General features: G+C 39.7%; 2 protein-coding genes and 1 non-coding gene across 6 annotated transcripts in view; 1 reads left to right on the top strand and 2 right to left on the bottom strand.

Moving 5' to 3' along the window:
- Nucleotides 1–27: 27 nt before the first annotated feature.
- TIPIN (TIMELESS interacting protein) lies at nt 28–8251 on the bottom strand. 4 transcript variants are annotated; one of them, XM_072869968.1, is made up of 8 exons: nt 8099–8251; nt 7087–7245; nt 5741–5834; nt 4751–4826; nt 3529–3651; nt 2880–2943; nt 820–1017; nt 28–446 (listed from the first exon to the last, which is right to left on the bottom strand). In XM_072869968.1, exons 2-8 carry the CDS (start codon nt 7217–7219, stop codon nt 283–285), a joined length of 852 nt encoding a protein of 283 aa, XP_072726069.1. In that variant the 5' UTR covers nt 7220–7245; nt 8099–8251; the 3' UTR covers nt 28–282. The 4 variants fall into 4 exon arrangements, with proteins under 4 accessions (XP_072726069.1, XP_072726067.1, XP_072726066.1 ...); XM_072869966.1 differs by having other exon boundaries at nt 7849–8243; XM_072869965.1 differs by having other exon boundaries at nt 7870–8242.
- On the bottom strand, nt 1841–1977 carry LOC140656251 (small Cajal body-specific RNA 14). Its single transcript, XR_012044036.1, has one exon.
- A 7158-nt stretch (nt 8252–15409) lies between the features above and the next one.
- Nucleotides 15410–22926, top strand: part of MAP2K1 (mitogen-activated protein kinase kinase 1) — a 41313-nt gene continuing 33796 nt past the window's right edge. Inside the window, exon 1 of the mRNA XM_072870291.1 lies at nt 15410–15787. Coding sequence (XP_072726392.1) covers nt 15708–15787 — 80 coding nt within the window. The 5' untranslated portion in view covers nt 15410–15707. The remainder of the gene's footprint in view (nt 15788–22926) is intronic.

The following is a 22926-nucleotide window of genomic DNA, read 5'->3' as shown; positions in this document are numbered from 1 at the left end:
CCAAGTAGGTCAAAAACCTCCTTAACATTTCCTAAACAATGTCAGGAGGGAGTGGGGGGAAGGATCTCTCAAATGCAGCTGAAGAACTTTGTTCTGTTTTCCACTGTATGGAGTTGCTCATCTGCAGTTTCAAGAGAAGAGTGTCGTACACATGTCATGGTGAAGACTTCCACGAAGCTTCTGGAGTCAGACTGCAAAGGGCCAGCAACTTTCAATATAATTATAGTACTTAAAACATTGGGGTCTTTCTGTCAAGAAAGTCATTCAAAGCATGGGGAACAGTTACTGCTTTTCACCAGAACATTCCAATTCCGTATCTCCAGCTGTATCTTCAGCTTCTGTAACAGCAACCTTGGTTATGGTAGCTTGAGTGTTTTCAATAAGGTCAGGAGGATCCTGAGCAACTGGGGTATTAAACTCCTCTTCCAAGTAACTAGCAGAGAGCTCTGTTGAAAACAAAACAAAACAAAAACAAAGCCAATTTCCTACCATGAGCAAACACTGTTGCTTTGTGTTTAACTGCAGTTTCTATCACCAGAATCACAGTCTGCACGAAAGCCAACTCCAGAGATGACCAGCAAGTTGAGTTTCATTTCAAAGCTATCACAACTTGGCATGACAACTAAGGAGAGTAGTTCTGACTTTGCTTTGGAGGAGTCTAACTGCAGGAACACAGTTTAAATTTGAGAGTTACACATTTTGCTACTTAGTAGAAAAGCAATCACTGCCATTTCCTTTAAACTGACTCAGCAGCTCAGCTGTACAAGCTTCTCAGGCTACTGACCTTAACATTAACCCTTAAGGTACAGAGCTGATTACCGTTGTGTTGTGTCTGGCTGTTACACTGCCTCTTTGCTTGCCTACGTTCCAAGGCCAGCTGCCGGTTCTTCTTGATCCGCTGCTGTTGCTCTTCCGTGAGAGTTGTACCAGAGAGAGAATTTAGTTCTTCTGCATTTCCAGAGCAGGAATGAACATCTCCAGTGGCTGGACCCAGTCCATTGCTTTCCCCTCCACCATCTGGTTAGAAATGAAGGGTGGGAGGGGGAAGAGGGGCAGAAATCAACACTTTAAACCCAGAGATATCCACTGCTAAATATCTGCCAAGAGAACATTTTAAAAGCATGTCTATGTTCTACATTTTACAGTTATATTGACAGCTGAAGACCATTCTGTAGTTTAGTTTTAATGGGCAATTTTCTGCCTAGGTCCACATACCTGATATTCAAAGTATACAACAAATGCTTATCAGAGATCCCAAACACACAACAATAATAAACACCTGAACTTAGAAGCATAGCTCTCTGTACTAAGTTAGCAATCATGAGCTGTGCTTGAAGATTAAAGAGACAGTAAATTCAGGCAATCCTTACGGAAAGGCCAGATAATTTTCTTCCCACCCCTACTAATACAAGACTGTCCTTTGGGAAGTGGCAGGACTCGTTATGGGCATAGACAGAGGTCTGAACATAGGCATTGAATAGTCAGGTTTTAATTCAGTGCGCTGCTATTATGCAATATTTACTCATTTGACAACATTAACACATGCAAAACAGAGGCAGTCCAACTCCATGAGACAAACTTCACCCACCAACAGAGAAGCAGAGCACTCTTTCAAGAGTGCCTAAGGCCAAGTATGCTTGTGCCTCTGCACCACTTTAAGCCTGTGAATAGAGAAGTTAGCTGACAACAAGGTTTTGGTTTTTAATACAATACTCTAGCTGCAGTTTTTATTTCAAAACTGTAAGATACCTACTCAACTGTTTCAACTGAAGACTGACCAGTTGTAGCTGTACGCTCACTAACACAGTTCAAGAACAGATCAGCACCGCATTTAAATACAGATGTATGGAACCATCGCACAGAAAAATCTGATAACTCTACAGACACTGTCGGCAGGAACCATTTGCTTTACTGTTCGTGGCTGCTTACGGTTGCATTCAATTTCTAGCAAATGCAGCCAACAGTGAAGACAGCCACATGTCACTAACTGCCCAAAGGTCTTCCCCACAGGTGAGGCAAGGTTTTACCATTGGCTAACTCATCCACCAGAACACCCTTCCCAAGCACTGGCTTGTCTGGAGGCTGAGGTTCACATGAAGACAAACTGGACAATGGGTAGATAATTGTTTCAAGACTCACAGTGGAAGTGTGAACACCTACAAAGGACCTTTGGAACGACTATGAAATTCTCTCATTTCTTTCAAACTACCAGGTGAACTCTACTCCCTCTTTTTATTAAAAAAAAAAGAAAGGTTTACTTCTAGTCTATCTAAAAACATCATCTGATTGGAAGAGACTCTTGAATTATCTACTTGTTAAGTGGCAGGATTTTGATATTGGAAGAAGAAATACTCAATAGTAGCTATACACCAAGACTGACAAACAGCCAGAACAGTGCCCACAAGCATTACTAAGTGCTTTCCCTATAGAGGACACTACACCCTGACTGCACTGTAACAGCCTGTCGTATAAACAGTATAATGAGTCTTTGATTTCTGCATTAGTAAGATCTAAGAGCTCTTCGGACTGCACGCTCATAAGAGTACAAACTAGTATGTTCACTTAATAATTGCAGTTTTGGGGTTTTTTTTGAAGAACATTTCTAACAATGCTGGTAATAATACCCATTTTTCATTTCCTTTCCGTATATCATGCACTTTTTATATATATATATATATATATGTAGCATTTTAGTTCAAGTACCAGTTCAGTTTTGTAATTGTAAGTCTCACAGAAGCTTGGTTTTAAAACAGAGGACCACTCAATAATTTCTTCTACATTAGAAAAATGTATAATGATCATTAATTTCTGGCCAGCAGGAGGGGAAGTAAAGTAATTTTAAGCACTGAACTACTGAACAAACAGCATAATGAGCATACCTTCATTACTTGCGAAGTCTTCGTGTAAAATAGGAAGATCAAGTCTAATCCGCTTTAGGCAGGTCTGCAAATGAGAGATTAAAATACTGATATTTCATCTGTAACAAAATATTTTGTGCAACATTGCTATGTTTTTAATACTACTTCCTATTTCTCTTTACGCTTTTTTACTCTGAAAAAATACTCCTTTCGCTACATGTCTGTCTGACCCACAGCTTTCAATGCTGTGGATTGTCTTCCTAGTCCTTCATCTATCACCTGTTAGCATGACAGCATTCTGCATAGTCTTCTTTTGCAGGTTCAAACGTTAAAAACCGAACAAACAAAACCCTAAAAACCAACCAGTTCCAGCACTCTTAAGCAAATTACTTTGGTTAAAGATGTCCTGAAAAAGTTGAAGCCAGTTCTCTGAAGTACTAATTCAAATAAAGAAAGCTTATATCTAAGTGTAAACTTTGTTACTTCAGATACTGAAAAGAGTGGGGTTTGTTTTGTTTTTTTACAAAGAGAGAAATTAATTTAAATAACATTATACTCCTTAGCAGTATGCACAACTTAAGTCTTCTTTTGTTGCATAACTGCTCTCCTAAACCTACCTCTTACACTATTCAGTACTGCATGAAAAGAAACTGACAAGAACAATATGTACCTGAACTTCCTTTTTGTTTCCCAAAGACTCGACTCTGTCAATAAAATCCTCAAATTGCAATTTTGGAAATAGTCTATGAGCCCAGTGTTCCATATGTCGTATCAGTGTCTTCAGGTCTTCTGCCTAGAGCATAAAACAAGATATCCAGCTAGTAAAAGTTGACTAAGTCAATAGACTGCAGAGGGAAACATCACAGGAACTTTTCTGAAAATATTCAGCATCTGCAGCTTGAAAGCCTCTTGAAAATGTAAGTAGTACGAATGCGTGGGTAGCCTTTCCTCCCACCATCAACTCTGTAAGTGCAACTTCAAGCTATCAGAATAGTGATCCGAGTTCAGGAAAAGCATTTGCATATACTGTAAAACATCTGACAGGCTTCTGAGAAGTTGCCCTTAACCAACCTAGGTCTGAACCCCGACGGAAAAAAAACCCCATAGGGGCACAGCTGGTATTTATTTTGGTGTTTAGAACACACAGAAAAATGTACATCTAAATAACCTTATCTCGTCAAGATTTTTGCTCAGATCAGCAGTATTGCCTAGTTCTTCAGTTACAACTGCCTCCAGCTGAAAAGAGAAAATGTATACCATGAATGTTCTCTGTAAACTAGAGATACACAGGCATCCTTGCAAGCATACCAACAGTCTAGTGATATTTAAAGAAAAATGAGCTTTGTATGTTTAAGTGTATCCAAGACAATGGACAGTCTGTAGAGAAAATACTGCTTTCTCTTTTGCTTACGTGGTATGTCACACTTTTTTCAATATTAAAAACTTTGGGATAGAGGTGTCACAAAAGCCAGAAGATTTTCACTAACAGAGGAAACTGATCATGAAATGAGACTGTAAAGGCATTCCAGATGTAGCAAGCAGTCTTATAAGCCTGTTCCAATTTAAAACACCCCTTTCTATGGACAATGCAAAGAGTCACAGACATGATATTCTAGTTTTGCAGTAGAGGAAGACAGTTTTAAGATCAAAACATGGATTTTGTTAAAACATTCATGTTAGGTTTTTTGTTTGGTGGGGGTTTTTTTGTGTTTTTTTTTTGGTTTTTTGTTTGTTTTTTAAATTTGCAACTAGAAATCAGGGTACATTCAAATACTGTTAGAAAGCTGGCTAACCAGAGTGTAATATCAATTCTCCCCATATTAGATTGGCAGCAATCTATCAAGTCTAGATTAACCTCCCAGGAAACAAAACAAAAGCTCACTATGTCTTACCTCATGCCCCTTACCCTTGAATTTTACATTGTCAAACATGTGTCTCAGGGCTGGAAGTCCTCTTTCTGAAATTAACCTGTCAATAGGAAATGGGTGAAGTTATTTGAAACCCATACTTTCTTTTTCTAATTAAAAACAAACCAACAACAAAACAAAAAAACACCCCACAAACCACACAAACAACCTGACATTCCTTTAAATAGCCTAAAGCTACAGAGCTCTATTTGAAAGATGTACAGAATTAGAAGTCATTAAGAAAACGCACAAAATAGGATAAAGACTCTGTAAGACCAAAGACTGATTTGGAAAATTCACCATACATATATTCCTAGTCCAAGGAGCTTTTTTATTTTGATTACCTGGAAAGTCAGTTCTTGTATCTATACTGGCCAAGTAAAACTAGTTAGATGCATGACCAGAGCATCCACCTGTGATACCACTGACTTCATCAGTATATTTAAAACAGAAGAAACTGAAAGCTCAGATTCTTTCCATTGCTTATAAAGAACTTACACCAGTTTTAGTGCTAACAGCAAAGAATATATTAAAATCCTTTATACAGAGTTTATCCAGCTTGTACACAAGTCAGGTGTAAGTGTACTTTAAGTAGTACTTTACAGTCACCATTATATTGAGGTTTTATTTTGAAGCACGCTTTTATTAAAGAAAGAAATCTACAGTACTATGTCTGAAGCAAAATAAAGAAGATTCAGCTGGAAGAGTCCTATGTATGAATAATAAATATAATAAATTATTAGTCATGTAATAAGTCCCAAAGAGACTTCAAGAAAGTTAGACAAGTAATAACATTACACAGGTAAGCAAGGAATAAAAAGGTTGAGATACAGCATACAAGAGGCACTTTCATCTCCAAAACTCTTGATCTTTGACTTGGCTATGACCAAGCAGGGATCACAAGTAACCTTAAATCATTCCCCCACAGCCATACACCAAATTCATCGCAGAAGGAAATATTCTGTGAAAAATTACCTCTGGGCATCTAGTTTAGGCATTGGTCTTTTAACTGCTTTCTGTGTAGCTACAGCAGAATCCTTTGTTTGTGACTGCTGGTTTCCATCTGGTTCTGATAAGGAAAATAACATACTTGAACTATATAATGCAACTGACATCAACTAGAATTGCATCATGTAAATTTTAAGTTTCTACCCTATCAAAAAGGCAGCATCACAAGTATTACATTGCAGGTATAGTACTCCAAACAAACGTCTGCATATTTCACCTTGCTTCTCCCACAAGACAGATTGGAAATAAATCTGTCTCTTCAAAATATACTGAGGAATCAACTTTTCTAGCAAAGTAGGTTCCTTGAAAGGGAAATTTCCCAATTCTAGAACTTTTATATTGTATTTCTGATGAGAAATGTATTGAGAATAGATGCTGCTTCTAGAAGTTAAGAAACTCAAATTATCAATACACATAATTCGATAGGTGTGTCCCAAAATTTCCACTGATAGATCTGAAAGACAGACCTAAACCACCAGCATCACCTTCAAAAAAGAGGCAATGTGTGACCACAATCAACGTGTCTTTTAAGAACCAAAGTCCACACACTTTTTGATCAGGGCCAGTATGTATTACTTGACTGCAAAAGACAAGGCACCACTGCCCATCTCGTCTCAGGGCTAGCAATTAGTTATCATACCAGCTTCTTGGTTTACTTTTTGTTACTTTGAACATCAGGAATTCTGAAGTTCTCCTTTTCACATATCAAGGAATTAAATCTATCCAAAATCCTATTTCCTAGTGAACAGACAGAGCAGGGATCAAGGAAAACATATGTTTAACACTATAGGCAAATATGAGTAGAATTAAACAACAGTTAAAATAAAATCTTTATACTTTCTATTACCTTGTTCAGTACACAGTAAGATCTTTTCAAATACAAATAATTAAGTGTTACTGTCCTGAAGCGTCTTGGATTTTTCCTAGGTCATATGCTCTAGAAAATCTACCAACATCTCCTTGGAATACTATGTTCAACACTCTTACCTCTTCTGAAATCCAAGTCATAAAGGGTAACTATAGATCACCGCTGTATAAATATCTCTACCAACATTTTGTCAGAAGAGCTTGAATTTTATAAAGATTCATTTGTGTGCATATTTTCATGGAATCTACAAAAATAAACTTTTCCCACAAGCTTGGAAGCATAGAATCAGTAACAATTTAAATTTACAAATTGCTTTCTTATCTACACAAGAAGATTTTTATACAGTAAACTCAAGATAGTGAAGTACAACACCAGTAATATTAATTTCACAGTATTTCATTGTCTATACTGCAAAATGGGATCTTTAGGGGTCAGAGGTGTTCACCTCCATTAGCTTGAGCCCATTCAACATCGTCTCTTCCTGGAGAGGCAGGAGGTGGAAGAGGTGGGAACGTCTCATCTTCTGTATTCTCATAATCAGGAAGATCAAACAAGTTGTTCTCTAAAGGATCTATCATTGCCACAGATAAACTTTTTTCCCCTCCTGCAGGAAATACCAAATGCATTTAAAGAGAAGCAGCGAGAAGAAAAGGCTGCCATAGAAGCAGCTAAACATCAGTTATATACAATATGTCTACAGCTTTTCCAGAAAATTTGCCAACCAGAAAAAATAGCGTCGTACAAATTAAGTAACAGATACCGTACAGATGGATGACACAATCCAGCCTCACTAGGCCGAATAACATATGGGTTTGTCATGTTTCAACTCATCAAAGTTACTTGGGAGTGGCAGGTACGGGTCAGCGAATAAAACAAAAGTAATGGATTTCTAACCAAAGCACTTATCAAGACAGCTGTGTACCACTCACATCCTTGATTATCAAAGACTACGGGGGGTGGGGTGATAGTTCCTCTGATTTACAGCTTACCCACTTAGAAATGCAGTCTGGAGGAGGATTCCCCTTTTCCGGCTCCTTAAGCAAAGCTAACTCCAGAGACTTTAGCACATCAGCACAACCGGGTTTAGGATGACCCGGTCCCACTAGGGCTGCGTTCCCAAGGCTTCAGGAACAGCTCTTTTTTAAGGAAATGTTGTCTCTCAGACTGTTTTAGAGAACACCCCAGGCACTGACCCGTCTACACTGACCTTCGGAGGCGAGATCCCTACCTTCGGGCTGCGAAACTCACGGAGCCGGAGGCTGAGGGAGTCGAGAAGGGCAGTGAAGGAGCTCGCTAGGGTCTCCAGGGCCAGACCTCCAGAGCTACAACCTGCCGGGCGCCACGGAGGCCCCGCTCCCCTCACACCCCCCAGAGCAGCCCCGAGGCGTGCAGGTACTGAGAAGGGGCTCTCCCCCTCCCACCGGCGGGAAGTGGGGCAAAGAAAGCTTCTCGCCTGCCTTCTCAGAGCAGACAGGTCCACGCACACCCGAGCCACCGGCGCTCCGAGCCCCCCCGCGCCGCCTCCGCTTCCTGCCCCGGTGAGCAACGGCGCCGGGCGGGCAGCGCGCCAGGGAAACGCCGCGAGAACCGCAGCTCTCGCGAGCTCCCGGACCGGTCGGCTGAGGAGAGCAGCCAGCCGGCTGCGGCTCCGTACCAGAGCGCATGCACGGCAGATCCGCGGCGGCGCTTTTGGCGCCAAAACCCAATGGGCGGGGTGGGGCTGCTGAGGCGTTTTCAGAGCTGGGGCGGTGGTTTCGTTCACTGCTGTCCGGCTGAGCTTCATTTCGTGTCACATCTTCAGGCAAAAGTTGCTGGGGATGAGGTTTTTACTCGAAGTATCTAAAGTTGCTAGGTCCTACGATGAATCAGCCCCAGAAATGGGATTTAAAATAGCGTATGTTCAGCCCTTTCTCACTTCCCTACTTCTGAGGAAAGGACTTCCAGGACAGGTAGCGATCCCAAGCTTTTCTCCATACAGATGTCAGCTAGAGCCTTGTGGTAATTTAAAACTAAACAGTTTGCAGTTGTTCAGGCTGTAACAAGTACACCAAGCCCTCTGAGATTTGGCAGCTGTGTGCATAAAATGCCATTTAAGGACTTGGGCTGCAGGCTGCAGAAACAATAGGAGAGAAGCTCCACGCAACTGTCTCCAGTGCTGTTGCATCTGAAAAATTCCATTTTCATATTTTTACAGGTCAGTCCATAGAAGTGTATCTGACTTAAATTATAGGCTCTTCATTTAAGCAAAGTGAGAGGAAATTAATGTCAAATCTTAATACATTAAATGAATTAATTTTCCCTTATTTCTCTATAAATTCGAATTTGACATATAATGTTTCTAGTAATTTAATGTATTCTTCTAATATGACAAAATCAATTGCAGTTACTGTCCAGTTAAAAAAAATAGATGTGTTATCCTTTAGTCAAAATTATTTTAGCAGTTAATGTTTAAAATGTGTATTCCAAAATGCAGCAGCATCTTTTATAGTCAAGAATACATTAAATATAGGGAGAACACATTAATGGATTTGTTAGCATTGAATCAATTTATCTTAACTTTTTAGATATGGCCGATTTCTTCAATTGGCTGAGGCACATGAAGTATGAAAATAAACACAGAGATATACTAATAATTATAGATCAAGTGCTGCTAATTTCCAGCTCAAAACACTGCAAAGATTGTGTCATATAAAATTACTGAAAATTAAATATCTATATGATGAGCTCTTTGCACTGAAAATAGTAGTCACTCTTTATATTAAAAAATCTTTACAAAAAAATGAATTAGGTTTTGGGTGTAGCCTGAATATCTGATCCCAACAAATAGTGTAATACATCTTTTCACTTAAATGTTTTCCTTAACATTTAATGCTTTTTTTGGTCTGTGAAGTAATTGCATTTTAAATACTTAGCTAATATCAGCCGAACTTAAAAGAGAGCTCAAGCTTTCAAAATTCCCTTAAGTCCCTGTATATTTTCTGCAAAATCGACTGGTAAGTAGAAAAGAAATAACATAGTAGGGTTCTCCAAGAGCAAAGGCAGGGAGAAGATAGATAGTATTAATTTACGTGGCTGCCAGTCTCCATATACCCAGGTCAACCAGTCTGCATAAGCAGAGCTCTGTCCTGTGGTAAGTGTTTTGTCTTTGCCAGAACAGGTAGATAACAGATAGGAAAAAAAGTGCTGGAAGGTATAAAAAACACTATACAAAGATTAAAGCAGAAGACCACTTACAGTCTCTGCAGAGGAGTACAGTGTTACAAAACCTACCATATTTATGCAACTTTGATTAATCAATATTTTTGAAGAGTGTTTAATTAGAGACTGGACTTGATGACCTAGGTGGTTCTTTCCAGTCCTATGTTCCTAATTAAATGAAAAGCATATGCTGGCAGGCATTGATTATCATTTTTTCCTCAGGAAATGAATAACCAGCCACATGCTGATAAAATAATAAGTCAGGGGAAAAAAGCCCCATAGCTTGCCTTTATTCTAGAAAACACTTCTGGTTTCTAGTTTAGGTGAAACGGAGATATTACTTGTTTGTTTCTGTATTGAATAGTGTCATTTCATTAGAAAAGCTGCAGAAAATTAGCACCTTATTTTATATTTCAGTCTCATTTCCTGTTTTATGTTGCACGTTAAACATGGCAAAGAAAATCTGTAAAATGGATAATTGGCTACTTCTGCATTTGAAGGGTTTTACTCCTATGGGAGTAATACTTGCTCTGCAAAAACCCTCCAAATATTATGTTGGCAAAGCTGTTCACGCAATAAACCCTAGGCAAAACTGGTGCCATTGTCGCTGTGTTAAGTGGGAGATCACATCTTAGGGATTTAGCAAACTTCGGCTATATGTGATTTATACCTTGGTAATCTAATCTAAATTTTATGTTATACAGTCATCTTAAACATTAATTTCTAAGCTTTTAGTATATTACTAAACAATTAAGATTGTGATCTGATCCACAGTGTTCTTTTCAATCCCTGCTTCTTGCAGAAAACAAGATGTGCAAGAAAGCCTGTGATCTCTGGCTGTTTGAAAGTCAGTTTGTCTGTCAGCCCCCTTCTAATAATTTTTGATCCTGTTGGCCAATTTCAATCAAATTTGAACCAGGCTTTTTAAATTCCATTGCTTATGGTACTAATTATTTCCTTAAATTGCTCTGTTAAACACTAAATAGATTAAGAAGTATTAAATGTTACAAATAAAATCTTGTGTGCATGTGTCTTGGCAGGAAAATATGCAGCCTTTATGTGGCAATTGAGTTTTAAAAGTTGGGCTAATTTAGTGATGCAATTAATGTACCTAGTAATCATGTTTTCCTTTTCATGCAAGAAACTAGATAAAATTCGGGTTTCCATGGGGGGAAAAAGTGGTAATGAAGACAAGCCTCTTTGATCCATTTCTATTTACAGGGACATCCTTCAGTTCTATTTTTCCAAGCAGCAGTGGAATCAATAAATCAGAAAATCACCCTGCTCAGAAGTCTTTCATAGAGATTACACTACCTTATATTTTTTCTTTATCTTTTCCTCTGTGATTCACCTTCAGAAACACCTGTTTGTAAAGCAAAACACGGTTCCTTCCACCTAGAATGTTCAAATTCTCCAAAGCACGTACTTTGTTTTGGCTGGGGAAATATGCTTAATTTTCAGTTGCAAATAACACTGAAGTTAAATCTATTTGTTTCACAGAAGTTCAAACCAACCTACAACAATCTTGAAACATTTTAAATGTGCTGTAAACTCACATAAAAGAAAACTGGTCATTTAGTATGTCTATATAGATCAGTGTGACAACCATTATAAAAATCAATAACAACAAAAAAACCCCAAATAAGGTGTCTTACAATGCTTTTTGCAAAGCCCAGAGGCCACCCAGCTCTTGGGTCTCTCTGAAGTTCCAGGGGTACAATAGTGCCTGAGGAACTCGGCGGTGGCAGCAGCCGTTACACAGAAATGAGTCCTGCGGTGGCATCAATCCATATGCCTGTGACTATATTTCTACATTCAGTCAATGCAAAATACCTTTGTTTCCCTGCTATAGGTCAAAGGGACTTTAAAACAGGTGAGTGAATTCAGTAATTTTTCAGATTCTCCATGTTTGCAGTGCAAGTATAACGTGCTCCAGAGGAGGGAGCTATCTCTTAATAGCTGGAATTGGATGGAGCGAACGTGCCTTTGAACGGCAAAGCTGTGAAAATAATAATTTAATCTTTTCTACTTTAGAAATGGATACGATATTAGGAACGATATAGCATTTTCGCATAATATATAGGGAAGTTTGTTCATAATTTCAGTTCCTAGAGAAGCATTAATGACTACTTTGAATAAAAATATTATTTTACTTTTGTGAACCACAGAAAATTAAAACATGGAATTCAGAGTGGTTCTTTATACAAAGTATTTACAACATAAATTTTATTATGGAATTTACTCCGCACTATTGCTGTCAGCTGAGTCAGTCAATGTGTCAATCACACTTCTTTATCGCTGTGTTTCAAGAATTCTGCATACCATAACCTGTTTTCAGTAGATATGTCCAGTCATTCATTTGTCTAGGCTTTTTTTCTGATGGAGAAAACCAAACGATGTTACAAGGAGAAAAAGAATTCAAACTCTCTATGAAAAGTCACAATTCACAACTAAAATTATTCTTTGTTCAGTCCAAATATTTAAAAGAAAATAAAAACTTCTTGCAATAATCTTTTCAGAGAAAAAGAGGCCATACTTTGCAACGTAGTAGAATAACTATAGTTGAGTAACTTGTGTGGGCAATTACAGCATAGTGCAACTGCAATTATACGGGGCATATATAGTAACTGTGCATTCAATACTTGTCTAATATTCACATTTCTCTGCAAAGGAGTTCAGTGTTTCTGGCAAAGGAGTCCTTGCGTTTCCCCACACACGGTTGTGTAAAGAGAAAAACAACCTCAGCTGCAACTCAATGTCATCTTCAGAAAAAAAAAGTCTTGATTTTAGCATGGAAAGACTTAATACTTCATGAGTTACTGTAAATGCTGGTCATTCGATTTTACTATAGCACCTTAATCCTGTGGCAAAAAGGAAAGGAAAATAACATATAATTAAAAATTCTCAAATAACTATATAAATCCTGATTTCTTGCGTTTTAATTTGTGGCTGAATCAATTCATTGGAGTATAAAACCTGTCCACAGTTGTAAAGAAGTTATTAATTTAAGTGATGTATTCATATGTCTGCACTGTAAATGAAAAAGACCATATCGCTTCAGAAGTTAGGGAATCTCAGCAAAAACTGTGTTTTATGGAATGAGTGATAAAGAGCATGAGACTGAGAACCGCTTCACAAGATGGAGGTCACCGCCTTTGCACTGAAACCACAGGCGCAGCATTTCTGACAGTGCTGAATGCAGCAGGAGCTTGCGAACAGTTCCCGCTCCTTGCCTAGAGACACAAACACCGCGCTGAAGCTCCCGCTGGAGCAGCTGCTGAGCGAGGAAGAAAGGCATTTCTAGGCATTGATCTTCTGCTCTCAGGCAAAAGACATAAAGCACAGAAATATAATACCAGTTTTAGCGGTCGGTGCTGGAACTGCCAAAGAAACTGATTTTTCACTCTTCTACCCAGTACCAAGCCATTAACCACCACCTTAGCACCAAGTCATTGGGTACAACTTCAGTTCTTGGCTCACGGGTGTCTGTGAGAGATTTCATTCACCACAGAAGCAAATTTACAAGTAACTGTAGAGTCTTTTCTTCTAGATGTGTCCCATTTGTTGACAGATGAGAGCACTGTATGCTACAAAAACATACAGTAGTAGTGGTAAGAGACTCTCAGCTGTGTCAGAAGGCAGAAGGAATCTGCTTAATGGGTAACTTCTCAGGGTACAGGCCTTAAAAGAGTTTTCGTCCTACTTCTGCTGGGTTCAGACAATGAGAAATAAATCTTCCAAACAAGCACAAACTTTACCAAACTTCTTTACAGATCTCAGCAGTAGATGCAGGATTGTGTTGTCACTCTCTTCAGGAAAGTCAAATACATGTAACTCCTGTTATCTCCTGAATCTTAGCACATGATTAGCATAGGAACATCATAGTTTTAAGCACTGCACATGTGTAATATCCAGACTGGCTTTGCTGATCCAAACAGGGCCATTGGTAGTACTATAATATTCCATTTCCCCCCCTAAGATCTACAACTAAGTAACAGGAATCTTTAAATTCTCTGTCTTGGAAAGAGAACCGGCATGGAGGAGCAGCTGCTACTGACTGAAGAGAAAGGAGATCTGTGACCGTTGCCTGCCCCAGAGGAGACCACCGTTGGGCCGGAGCAAGGACGTTCAGTTGTACTTAGCGCAGGGTGACACGCACCACCGGCCCATGAGCCAGCCCCGGCTTGTAGCAGGCTGTGTGCGCTTCAGGCTGAGTGAGCAGCACTCTTTCAGCCGTACAGGGCGCGCCACCCAGGTCCAGCTGAGCTCTCACAGGACATTGCCATCCCACCCGTTTGCCACCGCTTCTCCAGTGGGGTCCCTCTGCTCCCACCGCTCTTCATGGTGTGCTTCATACGTTCTCTAGTATTACGTGGCAGGCTTATTTTCGATAAAATCAGTACTTTATAGGTGTGTGGGCGCAAGTGGATGTTAAAGAGAGGGAGTGATCAGTTTAAATCCCAGTGTGGAAGCTTTTTTCAGCAGTAAATTCTCTGAAATTTGAACCTCCTGTTTATGTTGGTGTTTTCTCCCCAGAATTACCCAAGTAAAAGAGGCACTGTTCTTTCCATGGCATGGGTCGCACCCTTGCTCTCTAGTAGTTCAGGACTTCTATGTCTAACCTTAAAACCGTTAAAGAAGCAGTGGGTTCACAAAGTACAATCCCAATATACAAAACTGATTTTTAAATTTATTTTATAAATCATACTTTCTCAGCCATACATTCTTTCTTTTGTATGCCAAAACATGATAAGAGAGCTCCTGGAAAATAAAATTTTATTGGTTGTATTTTTAGGTTCACTAAAATAATGTAATTACAAAAACCTAGCAAGCCCCAAAATCATAGTGCTGTAAGTCGGAACTTCACGCAAACATACACATGTAAACCCATCATCACATTAATGTGTGAAATACATGTGACCCAATCTGGCCGTTCCTAGCAGCTACGGCCGCGTTTTAACAAAACCAGCTTGGGCATTTCATTTTCATATTCTTTTTACTATGTCTGCTTCGCAGTGTTGTAACTGTAATCCTCAGTTTCCATTTTTAATTCAGGCATTTACTTTGGGAAAAATTTAGCAGCCGTTACTACCCCAACTGAGGCTTGCGTTTTAATTAAAGACACAGTCGTTTCCACCTCGGGGTACGTTAATGATTGCAGACGAGGGAGACAAACAAACCGCGCCATGAAGCATCGTTTTAACGAGGGGGGGTTCTCCGCGGAGACAACCATCTCGCTTGTTGGAAGCAGCGACTTTAACTGATCGCTAAGGGAATTCTCAACAAAAACCCCAAACCCCAACCAAAAACCCCAACCAAAAAACTTTAAGACCAAGTCATAAATCGTATGAACCGGAGAGAGGCGATGGCGGGGCCGGGCGGTACCGGTACCGGTACCCGGAGGGGAGCGACTCCCCCGCGCCCGCCTCCACCCCGCGACGTGCGAGCCCCGCGGCTGCGGGCAAAGCACAGTGAGGGCAGGGCTTCAGCAGGGCTTCTCGCCCCCCCAGTGCGCACGCGCCTGCTCACCGCGCTTGCGCACTGGGCGGGCCGGGGCGGTGCGCGCAGGCGCAGTCCCGAAGAAGGGCACATTTTGAGCCCGGGCAGTTTTCCCCGTCGGGAGCTGACGGGAGAGAGCTCGGTGCTGCTCCGCCGGGGGAGGCCGGCGCTGGGCGGCAGGGGCGGCGCGGCCGGGGTCTGGCGGCGGCACAGGCACCTGCCTGCTGAGGACGCTGCCCGCAGCCCGCGGGGGCACAGGCGGCGAGGGGAGCCCCCAACTTTGCTCCGCCGCAGGAAGTCCCTCGAACCTGGCCGAAGTGGGGCTGGGGCTTCCCCGTCCGTTACCCTCTGCGCCGTCTGGGGGCGAAGATGCCGAAGAAGAAGCCCGGGCCCATTCAGCTCAACCCCGCTCCGGATGGCTCCGCCGTCAACGGGACCAGCTCTGCAGAGTGAGTGAAGCCGGTTGGGGGTGGCCGGGGCTCCGGCGGGGCTGCCCGCGCTCTGCGGCGGCCGCCGTCCCGCGTCCCTGAGGTGCCGGGCGCGGCCGCCCCTGCTGCAGCCTTCCCGCCGCCCGGAACGGTGGGGTGGGCTTCCGCGGACCGGCCCCCGCCGCTGCGCGCCGGGAAGGGCGCGTATCCGAGGCGGCGGAGTGGCACCAGCGCTGCTGGGTTAATGTCTCCTTAAGCCGTCTTGCTTTAAACCGGCACGGCCTGGTTTCCAGAAAAATCAAAATTATTGATCCCTGGGGGTGTATGCCCCCTTCGTGGTAGCTGTTAAGAGTCTCCTCAACGGAATAAGTGGACGATGTCTTCGGCGATAAATAAACTTCTGTCAGATAAGAAAGGTAAATAAGCTGGGGAAAAATAGAGGAAAACTTGTATAACTCTCTTCTCGTAGTCCATAATGGTATCTGCTGAATTCTCAGGTTATATAATTATCTAGTAAGTGCCAAATTATACATTTCCAATAGCGTATTTCATAAATGCGTGTGTGGGATAAATTATATTGAAAATCCCAGATTTCTAGAAAAAGTGTTTTGATTTTCCTTCTCCTTGGCTCTAAACCAAGCTAACGCTAGTTTCAGTAAATCTGTTTTTCAGTAATTAGTATGTAATACTAGGCATGTCAGTGAATGTGTTTGGAGAAAATGCTTCTGAGCTTCCCTATGTGTAATGCAAACATTACACTGTATAAATGCGTGGAAGGTAGGTCTAAACTAATCGTGGGTACACTTGGGAGAGAACAAAAAGACTGGACGTTGGATTGTTATATGTTGCCTATGAAGCCTCTGAGCTTATGGATCTGGGTGAGCATGGTGGCTTCAGTTACACAGATACAGTGCCAGCACCCTAAAGTAATGAAGTGTTATAAAAGGAGTTTCTTTGAGGTTAACAGGTCTGTGTTCACCACTTAATTTTTAGATTAAGGTGATGGACTAGGTCGTAACTGAGCCTTGAAACAAAGATACGTCTTGGAAGAACAGGTTCCTGCCCTGTTCAGTCTTCTCTTGGATATGTAAACTGAGCTCTGATATGCTTATCTACCACCCTGGCAGAGGGGATGTGAGACAGAATTGCAGTGAGAGGTACAAGTCTGGGACTTTAAAGTATTCCGCATGTATCATTGTTGCCACATTTTCAGACAGGCTCAGACCTCATTTAACCACCCAAACATCTCAAAAAAAAAAAAAAAAAAATTCGGCATCTAGCATCTCCAGCTGTGACATTTCTAGCAAACTCTTTTGATGATTAACTGAGAGATGAGCTGTTTAAAAACTATTCTTTGGCAGGAGTTACTGATTGTCTCTAAGCATTATGATCCGAATATTATGCAGTTTTTGTTCTGGATTGATGGGGGAAAATATTATTTTTGTATTTGCATATATAGCACTTTCCAGTTGATTTTCGGCAAGGTAATTGGGGGATATGTTGATTTAGTCTTCAGGGATCCCTGTTGCATTTTAGTCTTGTTTTATAGAATAAATCTGATATACCTATCGCTTGCTGATTTTTAGTACCTGAAGTTAATCACCAAACATGTAATATATTAAATTTTGTATTTCTTCACTCAACAAATGTCATTAATTTTAAATTGCTTTTACATGTCTGATACTCATTTACTTGTTGGAAACCTTTGGAGACTCATGGGAGTGTTGAGTCTTGTTTACACTGATGAACTCTCTTGCTTCATTTTCTGTTTTGTATGTTGATTTGTTTGGTATGTGTGTCTCCTAGACTTCTGCTCTTTGTCATATGTAAGACCTTATACCTAGCTTTTGCCAGGCTTAGAGATGTGTCAAGTATTTTTAAAAGAAGTAGCTTAGTGAAAGTAAATCCAGCAACCTGTTGTCCTATAAACAGCCAGAACTAATTAATCGTGGAAATATCCCCTCATCCTGCTAATATTAAATCCTTATTGTGAAAGACTTCAAATAGCAAAGAATAGTTGCATCACAATTTAGAAACGTTTTTGGAATTAAATTGAAAAATTTTTTTTTCCCCTTTATCTGTAAGACTGTTTCTTTTTTTTCCCTCTCCTGTTCTGTGCTTCCCCCCCCCCCTTTTGGTTACTGCTTGAAATCAACAGTAGAGGTGTTTGTCAGCCTGTATGCGTTGTCAAGCGTTTCAAGTATGCTGTGCCTCTGTGGACTACCATATTAACGCTTTCTAAAGCTCTGTTCCTGGTATAATGGAATTTTGGCTATGTGAGTTGCCAGTTACTTATTTGCTTCCACCATATACAAACCTGTCACTTTGCAAATGATCTCAGATGCTTCCCTGTTCTTTTTCAGAGAAGAGAAGCTCTCAAGGGAAAGAATGAAAAGAGCTCAAATTACTTAGCTAAGTAAAATGAAGATTCAGAGTGAGGTGGTATGATTGCTGTCTGTAAATGCATGAAGGACCTAAACATCCAAAAGAAAGGAAGTTATTTAGGCCCAAAGGCAATGTTGGCACAAAATCAAACCGATATACATTGGGCCATCAGTAGTTGTATGTTGGAATTCGGAAACTTTCTAGCTGTCAGAGGTGGAAGTTTCTTACCATATTCTGACAGGTATTTGACCCCCAGAATCTCTTGCTAGTTTTAAAATATTGAAGCCTAATAATTCTAGGAATGAATACATATGATACTTTGACTTCCTGGCAGAAAGGAAGGGGAAAGGGAGGAAATGCAAGGAGAAGGGACTGGATGATTCAGGATGTCCTGCTTTCCATTCCTGTCTTGTCCTCTGTGTCTTCGTCCTTATTTGGCGATGGGAACTCATTGACTGGAGTAAGAAAAAGCTTATAGTGTGAGGTGTAAGGGCTTTAAGAAGTATGCATATGAGGCCTGATTCTCACTTGCATGACTTTTTTTTTTTTTGTACCCTGGCAAGGTAGTATAAAGGAGAATTAGCGTACTTGCAATTTAAATATATGTATACTGAATATTTTAATGAAAATTTCACACTGTTTTTCCCTGACAGCAGTTTTTGTTATTTGTAGCGATTCCTTTAATTATTTGTACAGGATGTTGTGGTTCTCTCTGAGGCCTTCCAAATCCCTATCTACCCTGCTGGACAAGAGAGACAACTTCATAAAAGATTTTCCTGTACTGTGAGCTTCACTTCTGTTTTTGACACTTCCTGCTGAGAAGCAGTTGCACAGAGAGAGTTGAACCTGTGCTGCTGTTCTTGAGCTCCGTGTTGCTTCAGATCATCAGAATGAAACCAAGATGACATTGGCCAGCTGCAGGTTTAATTTCATTCTGGTACTTCTGGAGCTGCAGAGTTATATCTGTGCAGAGATTTTGCAGAGAAAACAGGGAAACAAACAAACAAACCTGAAAGAAAATTAATAAAAGGAATAATTCTCTTTTGACTGAACATGCTGGGATAGTTTACAGTCTTAAAAGCCAAAAGAAACAAGAACAAAATCTCTGCTTTCTGTTTCTTTCAAACTTCTGACTCCCTGTCCCTTTGAATATCTGATAGTTGCTACTCTATTTCTAAGTTTCTCTAAATCCAAGCTAGACCTGGAACATGGAGTAGAAGCTCTGCAAAGAAGCAGGAGGGTGGGTTTCAAGATAATGCCACTTCCTGTATTACAGTAAGTTTTTTTGTTCACATGGAAAGAGAGTTACTTCATGTCGTTCTTTAATTGAGTCTTTACAAAAAAAGTAAGCAGAGGGAAGGGTCAAATTTATAACGAGAAAGTTAATTTGATATAAAATGCCAGTGAAAACGAGGTACAACTAGTTTTTAGCTTGCTGTAGTCCACTAAATGCCAGATAAGGGCATGTATGATGGTATGTATAAACCATGCTGAAACAGAAGTTCTACTGTCTTGTCTCAAATAGGATTTTATATTGAGGTACATATTTTAGATGTAGGGGTTTGTTGTTGTTTGTTTGTTTGTTTTCTTCCCTGGGTGAAAATGGAACATTAAGGAGCTGCCTAACTGTTCTCTCGCATGGCAGAACAGAATTGGGGCACCTCGTTGTTCCCCAACTTTGGTTTCTGCTAATTTATTTGACACATTAAGTCTTATTATGGCTTGTTGCTGAATACCTAAACAGCTGATGCTATTAATAGGGCATGTCAGATTCTTACTGATTTTTAACTGCTTTGGCTTCTTAAAATTGGTATTTAATGAGATCCAAATAGATGCTTGATAATTTTTTTTAAAATTCAAAACAAATATCTAAACATGATTAAGTTAAAGTGCTTTTGGCTGAGATGGCGCAAAATGCAGCCTATATTACAGCCTTGTAATATAAATGTTTAAAAAAATCAGTGGTTTTTTTTGTATTCATTAAAACCTATTGTCTGTAAGTTAGACTGCATAATGAGTTTTGAATTGTTCCACTGATCTCGGGAAAGTGCATTAAAATTTATTGGTTAAAATGCCCATGTCTGGAAGTATACATATAGAAAAAAATTGATTAAACATGTGCCTTGACATCCTAAATTGTTTAATGAGATTATATGCCAAGGCATTCTATGTAGACTATATTCACAGCCTATTTTAAAAGTGCTTACTTGAAAAAGTTAAAGAAATAGTCACTACAATATATTTTGTCATAGAGCACAACAATCCAAGGAGCCACCAAATGCTCATTATAATTATTTTTTTAGTTTATTTGTCTGTGATGGAAGAGATTACTGCTGCAGTTAAGAGTGTGTATTAATGTTTGTCACTGCTTAAAACTTCTAATTACAGAAGAGACACTTTCTGATTGCTTTTCCTGTATATCAGTTACATTGGGATATGTCTACTAACTAACTGCTCCAAAGCCTTACTTTTGGCCTTGACTGAGTAAATAAAGACAACTTCCCTGTCTCTAGCATTATAACTTGAGCCTTCCAGAAGTGCCTAGGACTTTATTTAAATATAAAAATGAAATAATTTTTTTTTAATTGAGTGCCACTGACTTTTTTGTGTTGTATAAGCGTTCACATTGAAAAAGTGGTTGGGATTGAAATGTCTCTTTTTTTTTTTTCATCTGTTTAAAGAAGTCAAAAATATATAAACTGTGTATGTGTTTTATCCACAACTGGTATCTTCCAAATCAAGCTGAAGCTATGATCTCTGCTCTGGGAAGACAGGGCCAAGCAAATCAGATGTGACATAGCGAGACATAATACGAGGTAGAATGAGCAGAGTAAGATTATATTCTTGGCGAGGAGGACTAAGGACAGTATGAAAGAACACTTCTGTTTTGTGTTTAATTAGATAAAAGTGTAAAGAAAAAAGTAGAACATGGAATTTGCATCTTCCTTTAAAGTGCTGTAAAGAAGTAGGTCTTTGAGAGGACTTTAAGATGCTGTCTATAGGTCTCTACCACCTTAGGAACTGTATTTCTTTGAAGGACATGGCCTGAAAGGAAGTCCAAAGACAACTGTGAGTGAAAACAGGTCATCAGGCGTGGTGCTTATGCCCATGATGAACAGGTTTGGGTTTTCTCTTTTTTTAAGTCTTAACTATAGAGTATATACATGCCTTAGAACTGTTCAAACCAAAGAGTAATTTTGTAGAAATGGATGACTGGCAGATTCCAGTCATAGGCTAAGAATTGCAGTATTAATTTGTCAGCTTGTTATTGTTGCTTCTTGCTGTTTATTCTCTTTAAATTGCATTAAGGAAGTCCCTGAGTAGCTGGCATGATCTCCAAGGACAACTGCCTGTATTTGATAGTCAAAGAAGAATTGAGGAATTATGCAAAACTGATTTGAACTTCAATTTGTATTGCAATTTGCAAAATAAATAGTTGCTTACTTACCAGGCATCTTGGAATTTTCATGTTTTTCAATATCTTTCTCAAGGGAACTTCACTTTGAGCTTTGTAGGAGTAGAAAGGCAGATTGTCTCCCATCATCTGTAGTGTGGGGTTTTTTGTTTTGAGTGTTTTGGGTTTTAAGTTTACATTGTGAAATGGAGTGGCATGAGGGAAGCAGCAGAACTAGTGGGCTGCTTCCCAGTAGACCTTGTTCCGAGAGGATTTGTCCTCCATGGAGTAATTTTTTTGGTCAGTTTTCTTGGATGTGAGTTTAGATGAAATGGAAGGAAGATTTAAATAGTTATTAATTTTAATGCTTGCTGGGTCACTTCTGCCTTTGTTTTGTGGGGGTTTTTTTTTTGTTGTTTTCAAAACCAAAAAGGCTCTGAGGAGGGGCAGCCCTGCTATGGAATTCCTTTGACTTCAGAGGAGCATCGCACATGTGTGTGGTGTTCTGGAAGATTAGGTCCTGGAATTTTATGACTGATCTGGCTGGATTGCAGTTGTACTGAATGTGTATGTGGAATTACTGCAAACTTATAAATATTTTTAACATAAAAATTTCAGAAACTCTTCTTTTTTTTAATCTCCTACTAATGAAGGATTAACCAAGCTTACAAATATGTGTGGTATGAGAGAATGTGTTTTAGGCAGGCAATAATAAATGCTCGATAATTCCAAGAAAACTGTGAGCCTTTTGTAATTCACTAAGTCTTCCAAATTTAGATTAAAACAAACTCATTCATAGTGTTCTCTTTAAATGTGCATGAGCCTGTGCATAGTCCTTCACTGAATTAGAAATAGCATTTTAATAATACTTAAGAAGCTAATAGAACACGTGATCTGTTATAATAAAATAGCAGGAAGTAAGAGCCTGCATCACCTTACTAGCTTTTTATATTATTTCTGGATGGATGTGCTGAAAAAATTTACATCTAAGTAAGTGTACACGACTAGTACAGAAATTAACCCAAGTGGCAAATTGGCCTGTGCTGTTCTTACTTGATAGGCAGCTTTTAGTTTACAATTATGGATATAGGAAAGATTTTTAAGATGCTTAATACTGAGGTAACAGTAAATACTAAGTCTTGTTATGTACTTACACTTATATTTAAGCGTAGTGGCAGTAATGGAGTTGTCCTTTAGTTACTATGATGTTGTCTGTGTTCAAAAAGCCTAAATCAGTTTAGGATAGTTAAATAAAAAGTGGGTGTAAAAATAAATGTTGTTGCATTCCAATGAGATGAAAGGTAAGAAAAGTTCAGGCTGTAAATATGGATCCAGCCACTTTTCCTCTTCTGTCCCTTACAGCACCAATTTTGTAGATGGT

The sequence above is a fragment of the Ciconia boyciana genome, chromosome 8 (genome assembly GCF_034638445.1).
Source record: "Ciconia boyciana chromosome 8, ASM3463844v1, whole genome shotgun sequence".
NCBI lineage: Eukaryota > Metazoa > Chordata > Aves > Ciconiiformes > Ciconiidae > Ciconia > Ciconia boyciana.
This window is presented reverse-complemented; position numbering and strand designations above follow the sequence as displayed.